Consider the following 27,573-nt stretch of genomic DNA (forward strand, 5'->3'; position numbering starts at 1 on the left):
ATATATCTACAAATTAAAATGTGACATATTTATATTGTTCAAAATCTAAGTTTTAAAATATTTTATTTTAATTTGCTTTAATGCTTACTTTTCTTTTTTACTTTTTGGGCAAAATCGGAATGGTGTTGCTAAACTAATGTGTTTGTACATTACATAATTCAACAATTACTAATTTTCAAGTGACATTTGTAAGTTTAGAGTAACTTAAAATGTTCATCTTTGCATAACATATTCCCAAAATGTATTTCTGGTTCTTAAGATCTTCAATAAATAGGAAAAATAAAATAGATCTCATGATTATAACTAAATTTCCCACATTAATAAATATAGTGCAAATGAAATACTGCAGGACAATACTGCATACACATAAAAGTTCTGACAAAATACTGCAATGTAACATTTTTCTTTGAAATTTTATTAGAGTTTCAAATGACTGAAAAGCAGATATTTCGTCAGCAGAAAATCATATTTTACTTTATTCAGAATTATTTTGGTTATAGTAAATAACTTGAAAGCTTAATCAAATATGCACAATTGGAACTAGTAGATTCTATTATTATTTTAAAATAAATATAATCTTATATAAAAGTGTGGCGCTTATAAATTATTTTATATTATAAGTGAATATTACTTTTTTATAAATTAATAATCAGAATCTTTAATTAGTGATTAAAATACTTTGATTTTCTTTGCATTTTTCTTTATTAGGTATTGTGTTGGGTGTTTTATACGTGGGAGGATCTTTGTGCTGTGCTGAAATGACTTCTGGAAGCATGATGGTCTTTCTTGTTGCTACACAAACTATATGAAAGTATAATCATGTTTCGATTCGAGGTATTACATAGTAAAATTGCTATTGTCTTGTGTAAATTATATTAAGATCTCTATTATCTGATATTTACAGAAATTATTCTTCTCTAAATAAAACTAATTTAAAAAATTTTGTTAGAAAAACCAAAAATTAAAAAATGAAAGACATTTATTTATCTTCTTTTGTTTTGTACTAACCATGCATTTATTATAGTTGAATTGAACTTTTAAAAAAAAATCCAGGTTTAGCAAAATATTTTACTGAATTTGATAAATTGTTTATAATTTTTTGAGTAGTTCTGAGCTTCATTTTTATCTATGTTTTTTATTATGACTATCATTTTGTGCTTCTATAACCATATTTTAAAAATACAGTAAGATTAAGAATAGGTTGGTCATTAATATACACGCTGTTCCAGTAATCAGATCAGTAATTTTAGGAAGGATTTTCACATGAAAATTTAGTAGAGAGAAGAAATCTTTTGATTTTCATCGTAACTAAGTTAGGAGAATTCTTTTAAGGTCCTTGAAAGTCTTTTTTCTTTGTATAGAATGTGTAATAAATTTTTCTACAATAACAGGTTGATGCATATTTATTGCAGCTGACCTAGTCAAATGGAAAACTTGCTTGTAAATATTATTGAAAGTTCACTTGAATATTTTCTAGTCTTAAAAATGAACTAGCTTTAAAAAATAATACCAGATACAGGGCCCTCACTAAGCATTCTTCACCTTGCTAAATGCAGTAAAATTGTAAATTCGGCAAACCAAATAGTGTTTTGGTAAAAGTATTGGCGAACGATTTTTTCTACCTAAATATATATATATATCTCCCTTGATCTTGAAAATTGTATCAAAATGAATTTTTCTAAGCAAATCTTGTATTTTTTATTTGATTACAGTTATTTTCCTTAGATATGTTGCATAACTAATTAGGGCTATATTGAGTCCAGATAATGTAGGCAACAAAGAAGATTATATAGGCATCAGGAAGAAAAAAATAAAGTAAAATGTGCAATACAGATTAATATGTTCATTAGCTGGATCAGGCGGTATCGCATGACGAATAGTTTCTGTCAATTAAGCAGATTAAATGGTAGCTAGATGCATATTATCATCCAACTATTTTTTCGGAAAATATTTGTTATCAAGACAATATCATATTGCTTATTAAAGTAAACTTATTGTGAAATTTAAAAATTAAAGCATTTACTAAAATAAAAAAATGTAACTTTGATTTTATCTTTTAAGATTCCCACTTTTCGATGATCGATATATAGTATGACCATTTGCACACAGTTGTCAATAAACATATTAAACCCCCACCCAAATTCTGTCAAAAAATCTCTGCAAGTAGTAAAAAAAACCTACAAAACAGAATTGAGCAATTAAATTATTCATGTAACTTATCTTCTACCATGATACTTTTTTTTCTAAATGATTACGATCGTGACAGTAAAAAAAAATAAATTAGATAGTAATTTTTTTTAAATAAAAGGCTTAAAGAATTAAACGTTTTATTTTAAATGAAATATATTAATTTAAAAGATAGTCAGAATAGATAAAAACATCATATGCTGCTTCAGGTTTATCTCTATATTACTGCTCTAGTCTAAGAAGCTATCAAAAATTTACCCAAACCTATTCTTATTTTTTCCCCTCAAAGACAATAAAACATCTACATTTTTGATCCTATCCCCAATTCATTGCTCATTTGCTCCTCCTCAACTGGAAAATGACTTTTCAATTGAATTTGCATTTTTGAAAAAGTTCAATTTATAGTAAATTTGTATTTTAACTTAGTTTACCATGGGGAAAAAAATTTATTATAAAAAATTGTTAAGGTTTGCTTTTGGCTAAGACTTTTGATATTTGGATAATTTACTGTCTAGTAATTTGATATTCTTAGTGCAGGCCTTAGAGATAGTATTATTTACTTAGCAATAATAGGGTGAGCCATAAATGTTAGGATATTTAGTATTAATTTCGTTAGTAAGTATTAATTAAACTATCACTTTTTAAGTTCTTCGATAAAACATCACATTTCTTTTATTTGCTGTGAAGTTGGATAATTGAGATTCAAAATTGAACTTATGATATTTAGATTGGTTCTTAAATTATTACTGACTATTACGTCATGAAGTTATACTATAGTAAGACTTGCTGCTGATACGCAATTAGTTTGCCGGTTGTGACTGTCTTGCTGAATAAAAAAAGTTTATCTTCTGAAGAGATAAAGTCACAACTGTTCATCAATGATGTTGATATTTGCATCTCAAACAATGCTTGATATGGATTGTGCCTAATCCATTCTCCAACAGCTTTGATCACATTTGCTGTCTTAACCGTTATTTTATTCCACCTGTAATATGAATTGAACAGACACCAGTGCTTCTAATTCTTTTTAGAGTATGAAAGACACATTTTTTTGGTCATGCTCTCTTTTTTCCTCTCTTGAAAATTTCAAAGGCCTGTACTTTTTTTGTATAAAGATTTTGATTATGTTTTCAAACAGCATCCATTTTGATTGTCAAATGTAGATTACATGTAGTCACATGTAAAGATGCCACATGCAAATGTAGATTACATGTAAAGTTCATACTTTATGTGAACTTCAGAGAATTTTCATGAAAAGAATTGGTGAGTATAAAGCAATTCAAAAATTAGGGACACCTACTCTGATACACCCTGTATATTAGATCCTTATTCTTATAAATTCAATTGCTACAATCTGAGACTCACTCATTATTAACATTAACTTCTTGCATAAAAATGTCCTATTACAACGAGAAAACTGAAAACGTCTAGATAATGGCTTCAAAATGATGTATATGTTTAAGAGCATTCTGTTAACAAAGAATGATTGAATTGATATGAATTCTTTTATGTTTATTAAAATAATGCATTTTTGAATAAAATAACTATGCACGATGGTTGCAGTTATTTTTTAATTAAGTATGCAGTTAGATTTCTTCTAATTGATTGCAAAAAAAATAAGTTAGTATCTATCAGCTTATATATGTTATGTATGATTTAATATGATGCTGAAAATCTATCTCTTTGTCTGATACATGATTAGTTTTTTCGTTTTTAAAATTTTAATAAGGAGTTTATTTTTCCGTTTGGAAAGAATTCACTTAATTCTAAAAATCCTAATTTAGAATTTTTTTTTTTTTCGGATTCAATTATCTCATGAAAATTTCATTTTTATGTGAAAATCTTGAAAAAGAAGTGTTTAAATATTTTTTGTTGCTAATTTATTTGTTTATGAATATCATTAATAGTTACAGATATTTTTTTTATTACAGATCCATTGCTCATATGTCCTTATTATTTGGGCAGTTCATTCCTGGTTTAGCTGCAGTTGCAAGAATTTTTCAAGTAATCAAGTTTTATCTGACATTTATTTAGATGCGAAAGTATTCAGAAACTAAATACTATTTTAAAGTATACATGAATTTATCTCCAGAGATACCTTTGAAAGGAGGGAAAATAATTGAGCTTTTTGGAGAAGTACAATTTTGTGATGTTAATTTTAGATATCCATCAAGACCTAATCAGGTCATTTTTAAAATTAAACTATTTTATTTCAAGCTCTTTAAAATATGAATATCTGTTGTAATATTGTTATTTATGGTGGTTTGTAAAATATATCATTCTTGACATTTAATATTGAACTTTTTAAAATTGATGTATTGTAGATCATACTAAATTTTCTTCTTTTTCCAAAGTTGATATTTGGTTTCCATTTACTTATTGTTTTGTGGACAATTATAAATTTAGAGTAGACAGTTAAAAAAGTATTCCTGGTTGTTACAACTCATTGTAACATATATTACAATGCTTCAGTATTTATGTGAAAACAAAATTGAAGTGTTCTAATAGATGTTACAATGAGTTGTAACACTGGTCTTTTATTTTTTTTCTTTACTTTGTCACTTTCGTTATTCATATTTTCTTGTAGATTCTATTCATTTATACTAAAATATAGCATTTTTCATAAAAAATTTGCTGAAATTATCTTTCAAATAACAAAAAGCTGTAAAATAATTTTTTCTTACCGGAGAAAGTAGTTTGATACATTCTATTTGCGCATAAACGAAAATTTTAAATGAGATTTTTGTGTTATCGAAGTATTTATTATGTTTTAATAAATTAAAACATATCAAGATGCATTTTGGCTTACTGCATTAGTTTCAACATTAAAAAGCTAAATTTGATGTATTTCTTTAAAAAAATAAGAATATTTTTTTTTTTTTTAGAATTTAAAATTAAAAGGAAACTGGTTTATATAATTCCATGATATATTTCTTTGATAAATTTAAGTAAAGAAATTGATTTGCTATCATTTTTGGTAATGAACAGTATAATGAAAAAAATTCTTATTTATTGTATAACATTTTTTTATCTAGTAATTTTACTGATGGTTTATTGATTATAGTAGATTGAAAGCAGTAATTTTATTTTTCACATATCCATTATAGGCTGTTTTGCAACATTTTGATTTAACCTTACCACCTAGAAGAATTGTTGCCTTATGTGGAGTTTCTGGTGGAGGTACTGATTTCAAATGTTATCATTATTATAATTATTACCATTATTATTATTATTATTATGATTTTGGTTATTGTGTAAGAAATTTTACTGTTTTAGATTTGAAATATGAAGACTCATACTTGAATTATTTATATTTCACCATTTAAATGAATGTTTGGAACAAGAACAACACAATTCTATGGACTACATGTTAACTAATTATTAGAAATTTAGTAGCAAATAGAAATAATTTACACTGTATTTTATTTGCAATTTAAGCTTTTTTATTTTAATACATCAGTAATATTTTTGTATTTAGATAATGTATTTTCGTTTTTATGTCTTTGAAACAGTAATGAAATTTTCTGTATCTCCCCTCCCCCACCTAGGAAAATCAAATGTTGCTAGTTTACTTGAGAGATTTTATGATAGAGCAATTAAAATAGGTAGAGCTGACATTAAATCATTGGATCCTTGTTGGCTTCGAGGGATAGTTATATGTTGATCAAGTTGTATTATTATAATACAGAAACTGTAGGTTTTGTTTCATGTTTCATTACTATTTAAGTATCAACTACAGTCGAACCTATTTATCTCGAATATCACGGGAAAGGCGAAAAATTTGAGATAAAGAGGTTTCGAGTTATACAGGTACTTTATAAAATTAAATTTAATTTAGAAATTCTGTTAAAAATGATTTAATTGTTTTTAGTGGGAAAATATAGGCATTTCTTTAATTTAATTATACCACATACATAAATTTACATTAAAAAAAAATTTTATCATTCATTTTACACTGAAAAAAATATTTCAAAGATTTTTGACAAATAACCTTATTTGTTTTGATTATTCTTTTAATGTTATAAGGAGCGCAAATCCCTCATAGCCAGCATTTTCTTGGGAGTCTAGAATAGTTTATAAGAATTCTACCTCTTTTGCACTCACTTTTGGTTCATCAATATGATCTTCTTCATCTGATATTCCTTGGACATTATCTATGAATTATTCATCTGTCAATGTTGCCAGGCAGTTGTCCACTTGCAAAAATCTTCAAAAATAATGTGAACATAAAATCCAGATTTCTTTGCATTCCATTCTGGCAAATCTGGTACCGCATATTCAGCGTTCACTTTAGAACTCCTAGTTATTCTTTCATCCATTGGTTGCAATTTTGAGGTGAAAATGAATTTCTATTCTTAGTTGCCTTATCTATGTTGAAAAGATAACCCCTGCTGGTTACTACTCATTAACTCATTGCTGCCAGAATCATTGTATTCCTTTCTAATTATGGAAGTACAGGAATAGTGATAGAAATTCCAAGAAATACTCCCAACCTGTTCATTCCTACTTCCTGTGGGTTCACGAAATTTATCTCTGTCTAAAAGTTTTGACATTTGTGCTCTATTATTAGAAATTCAGGAAATGGAGGTTTTGAATAAAAAATTTCGACATAAACAGGAAAAATACATTGATTTTAGACAGTAAATGTAGGGAATTTCAGAAAATTTGAGATATAGAGGTTTTTGAGATTAAGAGGTTTGAGATAAACCGGTTCAACTGTATAACATTAAAAGTTTGTTGAAACTGCACTATTTAATTATTTCTTCCAATATTAAATTCTGAGTCAAGGGCTGATAGTTGGATAAGCCACACAGTATTTTATTATATTTTAGGTTGAGTGTTGGGGTTGATTTCAGTCATAAAATTTTTTTGAGAACTGAAAAATCTTTATTTTATTTTTTTAAATTTTAGGTATATTTATGTAAGTAAAAGAAGTATGTCTTTTGGAGTTTTCATTATTTAATTTTTTTTTACTGATTTTTCCTGGATAGCTGGGAATGGGAATTTAATATTTATATACGCTTTGAATAAAGTTGTCTTCCTAACTTTAATCAACTACTTTTACCCATGGTTTGAATCCATTGAGAAAAAAGTTAAATTAGCTTCAAAAAGGCACTTTTTTTTTGTGCATGATTATGCACTTTAATTAATATTTATGTGAGTTATAAAATTGTGAAAGATAAATCCAGCTTTTTTTAAAAAAATTTTTAATGAAAATAACTTTATTTTAGACTTAAAAGATAAACTCTGCTGGAAGCAGTGAATAACCTGAATTTTATGGTCCAGAATTTTTACAGGAATTGAAAATAACTTCTGCTACAAAATTTATTTTCATCTTGAGTGATAGGAAATCTGTGTGGCTTATCCAATTTTTTAGGTAAATGACTTATATTGTATTTTTATGAAAAGGGCCACATAAATTATGCAGAAATATTTTTGAAATTATGCCTCAATGATGCAGTCATTTTTAAAAATGTTGCAGACAGATTGTAAACGATCTAGAAAACAGCTAAAACAGACCAAAAAAAATCTTAAATTGAAATAAAATTTTTTGTTTTCCTACTTTTTTTAATTACAATTTTTTTATTACTGTTAAGATTTTATCTAAGTTATCTTACATCCATATTCAACATAAAATAATTAAAGGAAAGAGAAGTTAATCCCGAAACTGAACATTCCTTCATAATTTTTGCTGTTTCAGAAAAATTTTGGTCAGGATACGGCTCTTTTAAAGCTCTTGCTTGATTTTCAGAGCACTTCCTTTTCTTGTAAGTTCTGGAAATCTTTCTACTGCTACCCTTGAGAGCCGTGGTGGCTCAGGGGATAGAGCATTTGCCTGCTAGTAAGGTAAATCTGGTTTTAATCCCAGCAACGTCTGATTGATATTCACTCTGCTCCCCTCTCAAACTGACCACAGAGCTGACATAGCATATCCTCTGTGGTTATAAAATAAATAATACGCTGGTTATAAAATAAAATACTACCTTTGAACTGCTAAATGAGATTTAGTCCAGCTTAGAGCTTTCTTTTGCCTATTCTTTGCATGTAGCGTATTTGAAATATTACACTCATTTTTGAAATATTTTTGAATACACTGTTGTCATTAATACTTAAGTTAGCCATTTGTTTTAGATCAAAATCTCAAGTAGTTTTCCCAAAGTTTAATGCTGGTTGACTAAATCTGGGTCTGCAAAAAGTTATAGTATTAAGGATAAGTTTCTAAAAGGATTCTTAAAATTGAAAAAGAAAGCAAAGTTTTAGGAAAAATCTGTCAAATTGAGTTTATTTGGTAAATGAAAATTTTTTTCAGGAAAATGAAATTATGTGGATATTCAACAATTGTAAATTATGAAGTTTTCTACATTTTTTTATAATTTGAAGAGTCCTTTTTTATAAATATATTATTGCTAGATTACTAATTCTTTCATTAGTAAGTTTTGAGAATGGTTATTGTGTTAAATAGTCTATTTCATATTCGTTATTACTACTCCTTCAAATAAAAAATAATTCTTAACTATTTAGCTAAAATAAAATATTACGGAATTAGTGACAGAATATTTTACAGATGGTCAATACCCTTTCTTCTTACAGTGTTTCTTTACAATTATTGAAAACAACTTCTGTTTGAAAAGTTGCCTTCCCTCTTATTAAAAGGAAAGATAGATAGCTTGTCCAATTTTACATCTGAACAATTCATATTGTAAGTTATACGTAATATGCATAAATATGTTATTGCTAGCTCATCAGTTTTTTCATTTGAAAGCAGGTACTTCATTCAAAGTTAAGTTGTTATTGTCTTAAATAGTTAATTTAAAGTTCGTTAAGTTACTACTCTATTAATTAAAGATTTCCTTTGGTTTACTTGACTTCTTTAAAAAAATATGACTGAAGATGCTAAGTATTCAAAATTCCAGGCAGTGTAAATTGGTTAAAAAGTAGTTATTTTCTGAAATTTAAACTTCAATTTTCATTGGTTATTTATTTTTACTATATAAAATTTTTTCAATGTTTCATATGTTTATTTCTAGTGCAACTTTAATAATTTGAGTTTAAATTGATTTATATGTGACTTTAAATTTTGTACTGATATATGTATGGTATTTAAAATATTTCTTTTTGTATTGTAATTATTGTATATTTTCTCAATTGTGATGTTTTATTTTAGGAACCAGTTTTATTTGCTCCTTCAATTATGGAAAATATAAGACATGGAAAAACTGATGCTACAGATGATGAGGTAAATAATCACAAAGAATAATTTATTTATGTATGTAAGGTGAATAATCATAATTATGTAGAAAATTACATTTTTAAAGATGAATCGATAATTTGAAAAATTTTAAGTATTAATAAGTTAATATCAAAATTTTTATTCTCTCTATTGATAAATTTTTAAATTACATGTGGTTGTTTATGATCATTGTTATTTACATTTATTATTTTAATTTTTAATTAAAATAATATGAATTAAAGTTGTTAAAATATTTAAATTTTGTTTTTAATTTTATCTCTAAAAAAAATTTAATGTTTGTTTTTTTAATAATGTTTATATTAATATTTTGAATAAAATAAAATGGGATTTAAATTATTTGAAAATGTTAAATTTTTTAAAATTGTTATGTTTAAGTTGTTGGTAGTACTCAAATAATTATTTGCTGCTCCTTTTATATTGACAAGGCTAATTTACTTTATTAAAATAAAATTCTAATATAATTTTTGGAGCCAATTTTAAAGGTATTAAAAATTATTTAAAAAAGTTTAAATGAATCTTAGGCTGAATCCCATTGGGATGCCATTATAGGCACTACATACCTCCTATCATTTGAAATTTCTTCAATTTCATATTTTTTAATCCCTGTTAAATTGAATTAAACTAATTTAATTTTTCTCACATCTTAAAAAAAGCAAATTTTTTTTTTTATTCTTCTCTTAACAATTAGTGTAACTGCTAACTTTTTAATCCAATACAAGTAATTAGAAAACTCATTAATTCAGTGTCATAACTGATCGAATATCAAAATATATTTGAAATTTTTTTCTTATGCTACTTTCTTTCTCTAATCACAAAAATGTGTCAGCTACAGGGTTAAATTAAAGTGTAATGGTCTTTCTGATGAAGTTGTTGCCCAATTATTTAAAAATGTAACATTATTAATACAGGGTTGTCTATTGATAATTTGCCAAATTTTTTATCTCTTCCAATCTTCCCATTCTCGTCAGCATCCATTAGAAGCTATTCATTCTCTGGATATTTGATGATCTTGAGGTTAGAACTGGGGTTTTTTCAAAAGCCGATGGCTCCTCAGTTAGACCATTGAAATGTCTTAGATAAAAATTGATACCTTAAAAAGAAGATGTCTTTGTCTCTGTATAAGAGATGTCTTAAAATTTTATTTTCTAAATATAATATGTTTTTATAGTTTATAATGTTATGATATTTGTTAATTTTAAAAATGCTGCTTGAGAAAGCAGAATGATTTACTTTGTTTGATCCTATCTCAGCAGTGTCCCTATTTTAATACAAGCAGGGCTGATTGTGCTCCGGAAAAAATCCGGATTTCCGGATTTTTCGCTAACAGTGATCCGGAAGTTTCTGGAGATTCCAGACTTTTCAGAAAATCTTTGATCACAGAAGCTTCCGGAAATCAAATTTTTAAAGGTGGAACTTAAAAACACATTTTATTTGTTTATAAGGGAGAGCCAGAGAGATATTTTATAAGCTTATATTCATGATTAATATTCATTTTTTATCAGTAAATAATTGTTATAATCATAAACTCAAGAAAGAAAGACATATTTGTAAATTTTAATTACTTCTCCAGGTCATCATAGGTATGTGTAAAATTTTAAATATATTTTAAGTAAACTTAGAAATATTGAGAAAAAAGAAGAAAAAAGACCTTGTTTAAATTGTTTTCAATTTAAACTTTTTTTTTTTTACTCGAGAAATTTTCCGGAATTTTGACTTGGGCTCACAATCACCCCTGTACAAGGCAATGTACAAGACTTCACTATTTCCATGTGCCATGATACATGTGAAATTTATTTAAAATAGAACCTTCTATATTAGTCATAAATCAAAGTCTGAATAAAGTATATTCAGGCTGTCAATCTGCACAATTAATTAGCAAAATAGGTTTATTTTGTGCAGCATACTTTAATTATTAAAATTATTTCAACTCATAACGATGATTTGAGGGTTTCAAGAAATATTTTCAGAAATTTCAAATAACATATGTATAGAAAAAAAATTGCTCAAATTCAAGAAATTTAAATTCAAAATTTAAAAATGATAGCTCAAAAAATTTTAATATTTATAAAAAATTTTGTTTATAAATAATTATTAATGATAAAATTTATTTAGATTTGCCAAAATGTTTACTTTGTAATATTTTTCTTTATGATTATGTAAGACTTCATTAGCAATAATTAGTAAATATCATAAAATGTACGCTCAAAACATAAAAATACATAAAATAAAAGTTGAAAGTGGAATCCCTAAATATAAAACCCCGAAGTACCCCTAAAAGGACACTTTGAAAGGAATATTATTTTTTAATCTTCTAAGTATGAATGGTTAAGCTCCTTGCTTCTTTTACTCATAGTGCAAACATTATTAAATCTATCATTGCTACAATAGAAAGAATGCATTTTTATTTTTAAGTGTATCATGCCTTTTTTTATGATAAGAGTTTTAAATTTTGGGTGAATTTTCAAATAAAAAGCAATCTTTTTGGCTTACCCATGGAATATTTGGAAATGTATGGTAATATTTCTTAATTGTTACACTGTCAAGCTTTCTACTTTTGTTGTTAGAGTAAAAAGTTGGATCTACTTTGTTATTATGCTGCGATGTTTGGCATAATTTTCTAATGAAACTGTAAGGACAAATTATCAGCAATCTTAAAATGCTAAAGCAGATATTTTATAACCTCTAAAGTAGAGGTACTGCCGGCCACATACATCCCGCCGACTGTTGATCTGCTGCCCAGCGGAGCTCTTGAACGCAATAAAAAATTTTTGTAGGAAAATAAAAATTTAGAATTGCAAATTTTGAGTCATCACTTTTTAATGCTCTAAATTTGCACTAATTCTATTGTCAATATCTGTTGTTTCTCTATTGCTTTTTCATTGTTATTGCTACAAAATTTCATATGGTTTTAAAAGATACGATAACACAAATTTCGAATTTGAGTAATTTTTGCCAATTTCATCATAAATCCAAGTAATATTTCAATCGTTTATTGGCATTTATAATTACCAATTTCCATGTGGTTTTTAAGATTCCGATACAATCATTATGATATTACGATTTGTGAGTTATAAATTGCGCATCTAATTTATCACTTTGTGACATTCTGTATTTGTATTGATTTCATCAGAAATCTAAATGATTTTTTTAAAAGCAGTTATTGCAATGCTTTACCATGTGATTTTGAAAATCCAGTAATTTAATTGTGGTGCGCAAGTTTCAAATCACACATTTATATAACCACTTTTTGACTCTCTTTGTTTTTTCCAATGTCATCATAAAACCAAGCGTTGCTTAGATCAGGTTTTGTCATTTATAACTAGTAATTTCCATGTGGTTTATAAATGGACTATACATTTATTATGACTTGCGAGATAAAAATCGTGCATCTAATTTATCACTTTTTGTCATACTTAATTTATGCCAATTGCATTGTAAATCCAAGTTGTTTTTCAGTCTTTGTTTCGGCAGTCTCTGAGATGCATTTTCATGTAGCTTTAAAAATTCCAATTTTTATTTTGACGTGCGAATTTTAACTCACGCATTCAAATAACTACTTATTGGCTCATTTTATATATGCTAATTTCTTTAGAAATGTAATAATATTTTCTTTTTGCAACTATTACGATGCTTTTCTTTGTGATTTTGACGATCCTGTTACTCAATCTGCGATGCCCCGTTACTTTAATACGGCAAGAGAATTTCTAATCGCGAATTTAATTAATCACTGTCTCTTACAATTTATTTGTGCATATTTCATCGTAAGTATAAGCTATTTGTTCGTCGCTTCGGCAGTTAGCACAATGCATTTGCATGTGATATTTTAATACAATATTATTGCACCATGAAAAATTCGAAAACTTGAGGAAAACGAGAGCTTTTAAACTGTAATTTATTTTGTTCTCTACAGAATAAACTGTAGTTTATTCTGTTTGCAAATTATTTTGTTTGAAAATTTTTTTTTAGATTAGGAAAAACTTTTTTTTGGAGCAAACTAACCGCAGGCGTATATATACACTTTCCCGAAGTAGGATGCATTGCATTGCGCTGCTATAAATAGAACTACACCCTCCTACTTCAGAATGCAGTAAAATTACCTTGAAAGTGTTTGCTTTGCAAATGAATTACTAATTTTGGAGGAGGGGAAATGGGTAAAGGATGTTATGGAAAAGTGATAACGTATTACATCATATATAACGTATTACAAACCAACAACGTATACAAACGTATACAATAACGTATTACAAACCAACATCACTTTCATGTCTCTATTTGAGTAAGGTTGGGTTTATTCTTTTTTCGCTTTTGTTTCCCGTGTTTATTAGGTGCTTTTTATTCTTTCCATCAACGTCTTCAAAGGAAAATGCATCGCGAATATGTGCCGTTTGTTCAAGAAATTTTTTTTCTTCGTGAATCCCTCTATCAGTGCAATCAATGTGATGTTGGTTTATGTGTCCAACCATGTTTCAGGATTTATCATACAACAGCTAAGTTTTAACATCTTTTATATTGTATTTTTATTATTTAATTTAAATTTTGTATTTTCTTTCTTTCCTTTTTCTTGTCCTGTAAAAGTAAACCGTTTTTAAATTGCAATGTGTGCATCATTTTACCCCACCAAATCACCGCGTAAGAAAGTGCACTTGAGCGAAAAATCGTGGCACTGGGAAGTGAATCACGTAAATTTTACTCGGCAGTTAAGGGGTTAAGTGTGCATTTTACATAATTTTTACTTTATAATTATATTATTTTTAGTACATTTTTGTCAAAAGCATGCTAAAATACCCAGTTTAACACATAAATTTTATTTTTTCAAATTCATATTTATATATGGTGCCAAATTAAATTGATTTGAGTTTTGTAATCTACTTAATCTTGAAAATTTTTGCTGCATTTTTATTTTATTTCATATTGAAAATTTTTATTTCCACAAAAAATAGTTTTACCCCAGAGTTTCTTTCCAATTTTTGTTATGAATAATAATGCAACTATAAAAGAATAAGATTTATAAGCTATATATAACTAAGCACATCTTACTTTTATGTTAAACTTTTAAAAAAAATTCCTTAAAAAATGTGTTTGCATTTGGTTTTTATAAAATTGACATTATTTTCCTGAATAAAATGTTTTATTTTTTATTTGCTTAGGTCGTACTGTGCTAGTGATAGCTCATCACCTGAGTACAATCCAAAATGTAGATTTCATTGCTGTAGTAAAAAGAGGCCAAATAGTTGAGGTATGCTACATTTAGTGTTATTTTAATAATTAAAAACTATATTCTTTATTCTATGTGTAAGTATTTAATAAGTTGAAAAAAATTTTTATGTGCTATTTAGAAAAAATCTGTGTTGATTTTAGTAGTTTTTTAGCATAGGCTGGATGATATGTTATAAAAAATAAACATTTTATTTGAGATTAAAAATGCCACTGTAAGTATTTTTTGTTATTAAACTCACTGCTATAAAAATATTTAGAAGTTTCACATTAAAAGAATATCAGAATATAATGAAAATTTTCTATGTACTTCACTTGAAATTAAGTTTTCCTTTCTTAATTACATGTGTTTCTTTTATTTTTAAAAATATTTAAGAATATGAGTGTATAATAACAAGCCATGTTAGAGTGCATGTTTTTTGTAATGCAACTTACAATTTGTAGAAAAATTAGGATGTTTCAGAAATAGTCTTTTTTTTCTAATAATAAAAAAAATAAAATAAATATTTAAAAGAATACAATTAGTTGTAAATGGTTATTCAACTCATCAATTTTTTTTCATTTTAGTGTAACTATACTACTTTTCAGAAATAAGTGCTCCCGATAATCTAACAAGACGTTTAGCTTTTGGATAATTTATTTATAGTCTTTATTTTCTATTCAGGAAAGTCTGTTAATTTCCTTAGATAATTATGTTCAGAATTTGGTCATTTTCAAGGTTCCCGTGAATAATTTCATTTCAATTCAAACTTTTAATTCAAAAATTCTTAAAATTCTATTTTTTTTTCTTTCTTTTTCTGAATTAGGATGATTTTTATTCATCATTGAAAATTATCTAATAAAAAGGATAATTATACTAATAAATATGATGGCTCAAAATTAATTACCTTCCTAAACTTGTTTCAAAAATTTTGAATTTATCTTAAAAATTTAAATTTTCAGGAAAAAAACATTACCTCTTGAGTATTATAAGTTTCTTTACATTTTCATTGTATATCAGACAACTAATATAACTACATTTCAAAGCAGTTTTTCAAAATTATTTTCAATTCAATACTTAGATATTTGAAGAAATTTCAAGAAGTGAGCTAAATTCTAACCACACATGAATAAATGTGAGTAAAATTTGTTATTCCATTAAAATTTATAATGCATGTTATCAAATTTCAAGTTTGCTGGAGAAATGAAGTTACCAATACAGCAGTTCAATTTTTCAAAATACATATTGGCTGTTCCCGCAGCATCCCTCATATATAGTCTTGTTTTAATTGGTCTGTTGGATATAACATTAATAATGTTAGTGCGGACAGATTTTGAAACTAAGACATTCCCGTGTATATTGTTCAAAAATTCTATCGATTTTAATATTTAAATTATTTTGTTCTGGGGAAAAAACAACTTTTGATGCTAATGCTGAATAAAAGAAGGCTTTGTTATTGTTTAAGGAAAACATCTCTCACAAACATTAACATTTGATGTTTATGTATCAGTTGATGGAAATGTTGAAACTTGTTGCGCAGTTGTTTCGATAAATGGTTGCAAGCAAAAGCAAAGTGATTAGGATGAGGACTGTGAAATGGAACAACAGTCAGTTCCAAAAACTGCAAAAGGCCTCAAAGCTTTTAAAACAATCAAGAACTTTTTGTATTTACATGAACTTACAGAAAGTGAACAGGAATCTATTTGAAATGTTGTAAAATAATTGTTTGTGTTGAGAAGAATAGAGAGTGTTTGAACAGCTAAAATTTTGCGAATTATTTAACTAACTAAATGAATGCTTTTATTCATCTTTCTATTGTGTTGCAGATGTTTTTACAGTAAATACATAAATTTTTGAATTGAAAATTTTTTTCTTATTGTAAATTTATTCATTTGTTTTCAAATTCATTACTTGCAATTTTATGTTGACCCTCCTTTGTTGTTTTCTCCTATTTTTTCATTCACAATGAAAACTGTAGCAATCAAGATCAAGGATCAATTTTAATTACTATTAATTAGAATGCACTCTTGATATTGGATTTATAACTGCCCAAAAATATTGTTGAAATTATTTTTTCATATTGCTGGAAACACTTTTGATACTTCAATTTTTGCTCTGATTGAAACACTTTGATATTTTGTCAAAAAGGTTGCATTGTTTCTATGATCTGATTAAATCTGGTTTATTTATGATCAAACTATTGATGGTGTGCTGTTGATTTTTTTTTAAATTTAAAGAGCTGTTTTAAAACGAAATTTTTTTAAAAATATTTTCACGACTGCGGGGTTGAACATTGGTAATCTTAAACTTAAAATTGGGTCGGCTGTTCAATGACGGTTTTAAAATAAAATAAAAATGCATAAGGTCTGTTTAAAGTAGAAAAGAAATTTTGCTTTTATTTTATCAATATAAATATTTTGGTGCAAACTTTCTACACAGTATAGTATTGTTTTATATGATTTCTGGGATAATTTTAGTTTTAAAATTTTAAACTTTAAATAAAGTGTTATGATGAAAATTTATTAATTTTTTAAACAAAAAATCTTTTTTTATTGAAATTTCTAAAATAGCACAATTAATCACTTGAAATAAATATTTTACTCCAGCACATCAATGTTTTTTTTAAAAAAAACATTAAATATCAAAAATTTTGAAGACATTTCATTAATTGCCTTGCATAAAGGTTGTTCTCGTCTAATGCTAATATGCTAAAAATATATACTTGTTATTTATACAAAGTTTAAGAACTTATTAATTATAACATATCAAAATTAATATACAAATTAAGAGTTTATGATTGTTAATTTATGGTTTTTATTGAAATATGATTACATAATCTTTAGAATGAAGACTCATTTTTTACTCTTCATCTTGTTGTAAGGTGTGTTGCACATCAAAACATTTATTAATGTTTCAGATTGTATTATGATATGAAAAACACTTTTTCTGAATAAATATTAATTTTGCTTTAAATTATGGAAGTATTAATAATTTGTTCATAATTAAATTATATCATTAATTTTGACACATTTTGGTTCATTCAAAATTAGTGAATAATAAGTCAACACAAGTAAAGTTTTAAGTTGAACTATTCTTACATGAGTAACAATTTGTTTTTTAATTATTCTACATTTTTAAATTTAAATGTATCAGAACTGGTGTTATGAGGATTATTCCTTTTGAAATATATCCAACAACGTAACACTAACGAAAATATTTATTAATATTTAAAACAGCTATGGAAAATATAAAGGGCACTCAGCTGCCAAAATATAGTAATATGCTCTAATAGAGGAAAGACCAGCCTAACGCACCGGCTACTCTTCTCTTAATTCTTTAATTGTGTTAGTGATTAACTCGCCCTCTAGCTGTGAGCCAATCACTACAGCCCCCCCAACACACAACCAAGATTGAAATATTACCCTTATTTTCAATCTGATATATAAGATCAAAATAAACACTGAAATTTCAATAAAGTAGCTTGTAAAATATATAACAGTAAGCTTGTAATTAACCACATGAAAATCACAATTATCCACTATTAAAACAGCAACTATCACATATTAACACAAAAATGATCAAATATTAAAATAGCCTTACCATATATTAAAATAAAAATAGTATATAAAATTAAAGAAATGTAAATAATGTGAAAAGAAATACCACAAGTTTTACAATTTTCATCAAAACTACATAAAACTGGAATTTCTTATTAATAAAAGATATTAATAATTTTAGCATTATATTAATATATTTTAATCATGAACCAAAATTAAAGTATTAAATTAGTAAAAATAATGTTTACGAATACCTTGATGAATAACAAATTAATGCTCTTTAAGCACTGAAATTGTTCATTATGCGCAGCTAAAAAAAATTTATTATGTAAAAACACTAAAATAGACGTGTTAGAACTTCTGCGGGCATTTTAGCTCCTGAGCAATGTTTGATAGTAATGTTATATCTCTGTAAAGATCCATCCATTCAAAGATTCATAAATCCATCTTTGAAGTTGTGCAGATTGCTTTTGCACTTTTGGTTAGAAATGGTAGATGGTTGTGGTCCGTATCGAACTCTATTTTTGAATCAAAAACCCAAACCTCGAATTTTTTTCACTATGGCATATGCTTCTCTCTCAAGAGTAGATCATAATTGCTGGCTAGCATTTAATTTCTGGCTTTATATGGGATAGGGTGCATTTTGTGATGCACTTTTTGTGAGAAACACGCAGCCACCGCAATCTGGGATGCATCGGCATGGATAATAAAAGGTAAGTTGTAAATCGGCGTGCATAGAGAAGGAGCTTCAACCAAAGCTCTTTTTAGTTGAAGAAAAGCCGCATCATGTTTTTGTGTCCAAGGAATATATTATCTGCGACTTTCTTCTTTGTAAGGATGGTTTAATGGAAACACAAGCGTTGAATAACTAGGCATGTAATCACAATAATAATTCCATTTTCCATAAAAATATGAGAAAGAGTTATGTGATTTTTCCAGTTCGTATCCTGGAGCCTACTGCACCAATGTGACGAGCATTATTGCTTTTGAAATATATCCAATAACATAACAGCAACGAAAATATTTGTTAACATTTAAAACAATTATGAAATTATAAGGGCCAAAATATAGAAATATGCTTGAGTAGAGGAAAGACCAGCCTAACGCGCCAGCTTCTCTTCATCTACTCTACTCTTAATTCTTTGATTAGGTGTGTCATTAACTCGCACTCTAGCGGTGAGCCAAACCACTACAATAAGATATAATATTTATTTTTTCTAAATTTGATTTTAGTTACAAGGCCATTGGAGATAAAAGTATCTATTGCTGATTGTCAAATTCAAGAGATAAAATCATGGCCTACCTCTGCATTTGTAGCTGTGCTAGTAAAACTATTTTTTAAGAAAAAATAAGTGGAAATATTTTTAAATTTTTATTGTACTGGCAAAGGTGCTCTTCGTAGTATCGGAAACATGTATACTTTGTCATGTAAAAACTTTTTTGACATTCAATGTTGTTAATTTTATTCTTTATCATTTTAATTTTTTTTTATAAATTGTGTTATTTTTAATAAAATTGTACACAGTTGGTTATTAAGTGAGAAAAATAGTGCTTATTCCTATAGTTAATGTCGAAAGTGCAGTCAGCTAAAAAAAAAAAAAAAGGATTACCATTGCATTTGAGCGGTTTTTTGGATTTTCATTCTGGGAAGAGTTATAGCAATATCTCAAGGAAAAAATTTAAATTTACATACAACAGTTAACTGTCATCGCAAAAGGGGGAACAGTTTTAATGAAAAAACACACTTTTTCGGTAAAGTTATTTTTACTACATTTGATTTAGCGTGCAAAATACCCCCTGAAACCAAATTTCATAAATTCTGGCAGTTAATGGGCACCCAGTGCAGGCTAATGAGCATTTGACATAAAAAATGGATTGCTGTCTATTTTTGGCATTAGATTATGTGACAAATTTACACAAGGTATCACTTGGGAACCTTTGATTGACTACTGATGTTCAACGGTTCCTTGGGGTATTAATCCGTTTTTCCTTCGAGGAGAATTTCATTGCCCCTTCCTTACCCGTCGAATATCGAAGGCCCTGTTATTACCGTTAAAAAAGCGATTAGAAGCTGTTAGCGAAGAATTCTGAATGCTCTGCGTGTGTACTGTGCATGATTCTTTATCGCCTTACGACAGTGTTTCCCAAAGTGTGGTACGCGTACCCCCAGGGGTACGGAAACAGTTTAGTGGGGGTACGCGTTCTAATGCGAAATATCTTGCAACAAACGAAAATTTCATTTAAAAACAAAGCTAGCCATGAAAATTTACGATTGCGTATTTTTCTTTTGGCTAGTTTTGCAGAGTTAACAGTTAATAATTAGTGGTATGAACAGCCAGTCGTGATTTTTTACTTTTGTGCAATTTTTTTATAGTAAAAAATGCATTCATTTTTTTATTAGTGGTACGCAGCGTTACGAAAAATTTAGGAAAGGTACACAAAAGTCCTAAGTTTGGGAAACTCTGCCTTACGAGATCATCGCCAACAAAACCAATTATTTTTATTTTTTGAATCCGGAATGAAAACTTTAGCAGAAGAGTTCCGATTTCTGTGTGGATGCTAGTTTCTGTTTAGTTAAAGTGAATCTTCGCTTACCTGACCAAGTACCAATCTTCATTTCTATAGTTCTTTTTTTTTTCTTTTCCCTTTATTTCAATCGCTTTATTTTGTTATTCACAGATATATTTTGAAACAAAAGGATTCACTAAAATAAAAAGTTTGTTTTTCATTAAAGCTTCATATGTAATTAAAATTAAATAAATTTGTGTCTTAGATTTAATTTGTGTTATAAAATTTTTAGCAAAATAAATTCACCACATGTTTTAAAATGCTTTAAGACAGGGAAAAAATTATATATCACATTTACCCATTATAGCTTTCTGATTATGTCATTTTAATAAGGATAAGAAGGATATGAAAAGAATAGTGTAATAATGCAATCTCTAGGAGAGGAGATTTTATTAAATAAAAATGAAAAAAAAATTTGGAATAACATGCATTAATAAAAATTTTTGTTTTAAATTTATATATATGTATGTGTCTAATCATAAATACAGGAGTTTAACAAAATAATTGAGACACTTCGATACTAACACATTTTTTAATATTTAAAAAATAAATACTTAGAGAATCAGTTCATAAATTTAAAAATTATTAGATGGTACGATTTCTCCTACATATCAATGAAGTTAACGCTTTTTGAAGTTTGAGGTACCGACAATGAACCACAAACGGAAAAAAATGTTTTTCAACAACTGTGCCAAAAAATGTGGCAATAAATTTGCAACTCATAACTATTATTTTGGATATTATATGCAATAATTGGACAAAACTTCGTACACCTTGGTTAAATATTTCTGGAGATGTATGAAAATTTTTATAAAAAAATAATTTTTTTTTTTTTTCTATAGTTTAAATATTAAAAAAAAATTAAACAAAGCGTTTGAATCAATTTTAAACTGATAACGAAACTATTGCTTTAAAACTAAAAAAAATAATAATTAAAACTGCGCCAGATAAGAGTAATTGAAGTAGTTGCTTTATACAGCGCATGTGCAGAAAAAATTTTTTAAAAAAAATTATCTTAATTTTACAGTGAATCGTATTTGACAACTAATAAGTTAAGTCCGATTTGAATATCTTTAAAATGAAAAAAGTTTCAAGCAATTTTCTAAGTAGTTTTCTTACTCTTTTATGAGAAAACTCAAAATTATGAGGGTTTTTTCACAAATTTCATTTTGTTCTATTAAACAAGATTTATTAACAAATGATGATACCCAGAAAATGATGGTCTGGATAACAAAGTGTGATGGAATTAGGAAATAAAACATGCGAAAGAAAGGATACTTTAATCGGCATAATCTCCAACCGATGTCATTTATAAATCTTGTTTAATAGTACAAAATGAAATTTGTGGAAAATCGTTTATTATTTTGAGGTTTCTTTTAAAAAGAAAAAAAAAACTCCTTAGAAAATTGCTTAAGATATTCAAATCGGACTTAAGTAGTTGTCAAATAAGATTCACTACAAAATTAAGAAAATTTTTAAAATTATTTATTTATTTTATTTAGTTATTTTTTTGCGTATATACGCAATATAAAAAAAACGTTAATTACACGTATTTGGAGCAGGTTTTAACAAATTCTTTTTTTAATTTTTATGTCGATAATTTTTTAATCAATTTAAAATTGATTCAAACGTTTTTTATTTCATTTTATTGAATTTTTTTTAATGTTATTAAAAAAAACGCAAGACAAAAAAATATTTTTTTTTTAATAAAAATGTTTATATTTTCAAAAATATTTAAGCTACGTTTACGAAGTTTAGTTCAATTATTGTATATAAGAACCAAAATAATAAGTTAAAAATTTATTACTACATTTTTTTGTCATAGGGTGTTCAAAAGCATTTTTTTCGTTTGTCATTCATTCTCGGTGCCTCAACCCTCAAAAAGCTTTAAATTTCATTGATATGTATAAGAAATCGCAGGATCTAAATTTATTATTTGAGTTTCTATGTATTTTCTAAAAATATAATGAAAAATAGTTAATAGTCACTTCATGTCTGACGAAAATGCATTTAAGAATATTTTTATCAGCAAGTAAGACTCCTCAGTTCAACCTCTCACTTAATTGCTGGCAGGTCACCCCTACGGACGCCAACCCGAAGGGGTGTGCAACCCGCGTGCACAACCCCTCTTTAACTCCCTATATCATTATCTCCTTCATCATGGCTGCAGCTTCTTAGAGGGGTGGGGGCTGAAATCCAGGTGCATCTAAAAACGGATTAATACCCCAAGACACCTTCTATTTTTTAAACTCCAGTGATTTCAAAATTTATTTATTATTTTTATTTCACTTTTTTAAGAAGAAATAAAACAGCTTTAAATAACTACATACAGTGGGTAAAAAAGGTTTCCGTACGGTCACTAAATTTAAGAATGAATGAGCATAATTTGTAAAGTGTTGCATTTTTTCTTTAAAAACTGTCTATATGTGGTTGTCTATAGAAAGAGATTTTTATAAATTTTCATTTTTACAAAACGAGAAAAGCATATTATTTGAAATATCTAAGGTAAATTGAAAATTGCAGTGCAAAAAAAGTTTCCGTACGCGTTATTCAAATTCTTTCTGACGTGTTTAAAACATGCCCGCAGTAGTAAATCTTTGACGTTAGAAAGTTGATCGTCTCAAAATGGAAATTACCAGAGCTATTCGGGAATTAGTGATTAAATTGCGAAAAGACGGATTATCCATGAAAAGGATGAGTGAAATGACTAAAAAAATCGAAGTCTACTGTGCAATAATATCATTGAAGGATATCGTCATTCAATTGAGGAGAGAGATCGATCCGGGAGGCCGTCCAAATTAATTCGCGTCCATCATACGTCAAGTTCAAGAAAATCCACGAATTAGTGCACCGCGGTTGGCAGCTGATTTAATAATTAGTTACAACATTAAGGTCTCAACTCAAACCGTAAGAAATGTCATTAAAAAAAGTGGTTATCATGGACGTGCGGCCCGGAAGAGACCCTATATAGCAAGTCATTATCTTTTTGGGAATCCATTCTTTATAGTGATGAATCAAAATTTAACATTCATGGGTCAGATGGCCGAATAATGGTGTGGAGAAAACCAAACAAACAAATGCTAACTAAGAATTAAAGCGGAACTGTGAAGCACGGTGTTTTGGTGTGGGGGTGTATGAGTGCTTCTGGAGTAGAAAATTTTAAATTCATCGTGGGAACTATGGATCGATTTGGATATCTGGATATTCTTAAACAAAATGTGTTATCCAGAGCAGAGAAACTAACTCTTGGAACTGGATTTACTTTTCGGCAGGACAACACACCTCTAAGATTTGGCAAGAAAGGTGCCTTCATAGCCCTCCCCAGTCACCCGATTTGTGGGAAGAAATTGGCCGACAACTTAAAAAATATGACATAAAAAACAAAGTTAAACTCAAAAGTGCCATTATTAGCATTTGGTATAATATTTCTCCAGAAGCAACAAAAAAGAACTTGTAGGGGTAATGCCAAAACTTCTAAGAGAGGTGATAAAGGCCAAAGGAGGACCCACTGATCATTAAATGCAATTTTGTAAATGTATTTTGGATTTTTGTAAACTTTTTTCGTGTGGTAGGGCACCTTACGGAGACTTTTTTCTCCATGTTTACGGTATTTTTTAAGTTTTTAAGATTTATTGTTTAATTTTGTCAGCATTATCATCCTTTTAATATGAATAAATATTGCCCACTGTACATCAGACTGCATATAGCTATTCGCTTTTGTATTTTTTCAGCTATTTTATTACTTCAGCTCTTTCTTTACTCTGTTTTTTTAAGTTTAAAATCAGTAAATATGAAAATTCAGAGTATAACAGTTTTGGTTGTACCTATCATTTCAATTAATGTTATTATAATGCTTTTTTAAATTTATTGTTGTGTTTTTGTCGGAGAAAATTGTAACTTCGGTAAGTCATGAAAATTTCTTGGCACTATTCGTGGAAAGTCATGGATTTGAATATCTGAAATGTAGCAGATACCCTGCATATAAAAGTTTCTTTTATGGCTAAGCACTATAAAACTTCATTATCATTCTCTAATTGTAAAACTGTGTTATTAAAAGGTAATAACAATTTACTTTTTATTGCAGTATATGTATCGAGAGCCCTTTAAAGAAGCTAAGTCTGAAACGTCTACTGAGAAAAGATACAAGAAATAATTATATTAATGTTATTTTTTTCACTTATTGCAGAATATATCTAAATATTTTACTTATGCCCCTTTGTGAAATTAAAATATAATTCCGTGTGTGTCCTCCTTTACTTCCGAAAACAAGATTGACAGAAATTATTTAAAGGAAGAAAAAAAAAAATGTATTTTTTAAATAAAGTTTTATTTCTTTCACATTTATTAATCAAAGCTCAGATGAAAGTTATATTATTCACTGAATAATAATTAATTAAAAACAATGCAACTAAAGAGTTACTGTTTCTAACTTAAAGTGGTTAAAATTAATATACAATTAATACAAACTAATCAGTGAATAAAGATGTTATACATGGTTGCTTTTAATCAAGCCCAACACCCTCATAAATTTGTGGATCTAAGGTCTGGTTTGTCCTTAAGATATCGAATAAGATTTATATCTAAACAATTTCAGTTATATAAGCATTACACTCCTTTATTTTCCTCTTCGCTGACTAATCCAAGATGGTTACCCTCCCTCACACTGAAGTGATGCTTAACTTCGGTGATCTATTGGGAACTTACGATAAGCTCTAGTACTACAACTATTTATTATTAATAGTCGCCTTTGAGGGGTCATTCAGCGAACACTAATTTCTTTTCTAATTTTTGGATCAAAAGAGATTGATATTAATACCAAATCAAAGGATGTATGTCAAAATTTTCAAAAACATACGTATGTTAAAAAATATTTTTTTATTTTGTCCATTTCCCCCTAGATAGCTAGCACTGGTGTCGCTAAAATTAATGATGAAGCAAATAATATATGATGCGGGTTAAAAAGGAATCGGTGTATTATAGTCTATTTCAGTTGTTGGCATTATTCTCTTTCGTTTTCCAATTATTATTAATTGCTGCATTTGATAGACACTTTAATTAATTAATTTTTGGTTCACAAGAGAACTTCCTTGATATTAATACTGAGGATTGGCGATCGAAATGGGCTGCAGGTGACGTAGAGCAGAACTCTCTACCTATGGCAACACTTCACATACTTTTCCCATTAGAATAAGGAAGTATGTTAATTTCTCACTTGATTTTCAAATAGATTAAAATCTTTTAAGTTGGAAAACTACATTAAACATAGCTCTAAAGAAAAGTATCGCGGGTCCCGCAGTGGACTGATCGTTAAGACACGGTTCCCAGCAGATCACCGAAGTCAAGCATCACTGGCTGCGGTCAGTGTGCGGGTGGGTGACCACTTGGATCAGTCTGCGTAGGGACCGAGGGTGTGCGGTATGGGTCCTCGTTAAACTGTTCTACCGTAAAGTGCTCGACTTATCGCGCAGGTTGTCGGGCTACCGAAGCTGGGGTCCCATCCCCTCCGCAGAGGATCAAAATTGTGATGGCATGTCTTCGGATCATCCTCAGGGATGTTTCCCAGACCGTCGCCAATAGCCCATTGTGCAGCTCTATTCCGACGTAAATTAACAACAAAAGTATCGCGGAAATTTTAAAAAATATTTTTATTGAATAAAAAGGAAAAATATTAAGAAAAATTGATTAGAGGATACAGGGTTCAAGTTTTAATCAAAACAGAGTTGTTCCGTGGATTCACGCATTAATTAGAGGAGAAGGGGCTCGAGTACCCAAGTGAAGGTACTGGGTTCAAGTTTTAATCAAAACAGAGTTGTTCCGTGGATTCACGCATTAATTAGAAGAGAAGGGGCTCGAGTACTCAAGTGAAGGTACTGGGATTAAGTTTTACGCAAAACAAAGTTGTACCGTGGATTCAAGCATTGATTAGAGGATACTGGGTTCAAGTTTTAATCAAAACAGAGTTGTTCCGTGGATTCAAGCATTAATTAAAGGAGAAGGGGCTCGAGTACCCAAGTGAAGGTACTGGGATCCAGTTTTAAGCAAAACAAAGTTGTACCGTGGATTCAAGCATTGATTAGAGGAGAAGGGGATCGAGTACCCAAGTGAAGGTACTGGGTTCAACTTTTAATGATAAAATGCAAAAATGAGTTTTAATGATAACGTTAAAATGAGGAAATTCGAAGTCAATAATCTGTATTATTACGAAAGCCGTTATCTCCCCTTAATATTGACCCATAATATTTATATTGGAACAGGTATTATATTACCTAGTATATATAATACCTGCCAGAGGAAATAATTATTGGCCTAAAAGGGGGTCCTATATGTTACTATGCATGTATATGCAAATATAATAGCGTTAAAATGAGGAAATTCGAAGTTAATATTATGTATTACAGCATGACCCGTTTCCTCTTTTTATTACAACACGGGTATTGCCGAGATTGAACATTTCACAATTGGACACTACTACAATTTGTTTGTAACCCCCATTGTTTTAAACTTTTGTATTGCGGAGATTGGGAAATTTTATAATTTGAATGAATAAAAATTTTGCTACAACAGATTGTGTTTGAAAACCAATTCTCCGCGGATGCAATGCAACAAGTCGTGTGGATATGCGTCTGCCATTTTTTAAGGATGAAACACATCGTGAATCTTCTCGTTATAATTCTGTGATTTTATTTATTATCATTATTAATTTTTTTTTTTGATGGAGTCATGGTGCTCAGGTATTTTGTTGAGAGACTGTATGTCTCCCTGTGTACGATATTTTCGCATGTGAATAAGGACAAGAGTACGGATAAACATTTACC

At 28.2% G+C, this 27,573-nt stretch overlaps 1 protein-coding gene across 23 annotated transcripts in view; it reads left to right on the forward strand.

Annotated features, from left to right (window-relative positions):
- The window catches only part of LOC122271333 (mitochondrial potassium channel ATP-binding subunit-like), a 38,231-nt gene extending 13,133 nt beyond the window's left edge, over positions 1-25,098 (forward strand). For 3 of the 23 annotated variants that reach the window (XM_071185499.1, XM_071185501.1, XM_071185500.1), the window contains 7 exons: positions 709-834; positions 4,119-4,191; positions 4,280-4,371; positions 5,295-5,367; positions 9,353-9,424; positions 14,587-14,675; positions 15,715-17,606. In XM_071185499.1, coding sequence (XP_071041600.1) covers positions 820-834; positions 4,119-4,191; positions 4,280-4,371; positions 5,295-5,367; positions 9,353-9,408 — 309 coding nt within the window. In that variant the 5' untranslated portion in view covers positions 709-819 and the 3' untranslated portion in view covers positions 9,409-9,424; positions 14,587-14,675; positions 15,715-17,606. Of the gene's footprint in view, positions 1-708; positions 835-4,118; positions 4,372-5,294; positions 5,368-7,418; positions 7,565-9,352; positions 9,425-14,586; positions 14,676-15,714; positions 17,607-19,423; positions 19,714-24,842 lie in introns of those variants that run through there. The other 20 variants (XM_071185505.1, XM_071185506.1, XR_011637745.1 and 17 more) reach the window with 18 other exon arrangements.
- Positions 25,099-27,573: the final 2,475 nt, after the last annotated feature.

Source organism: Parasteatoda tepidariorum, chromosome 9 (genome assembly GCF_043381705.1).
Source record: "Parasteatoda tepidariorum isolate YZ-2023 chromosome 9, CAS_Ptep_4.0, whole genome shotgun sequence".
In the NCBI taxonomy this organism is placed as follows: domain Eukaryota; kingdom Metazoa; phylum Arthropoda; class Arachnida; order Araneae; family Theridiidae; genus Parasteatoda; species Parasteatoda tepidariorum.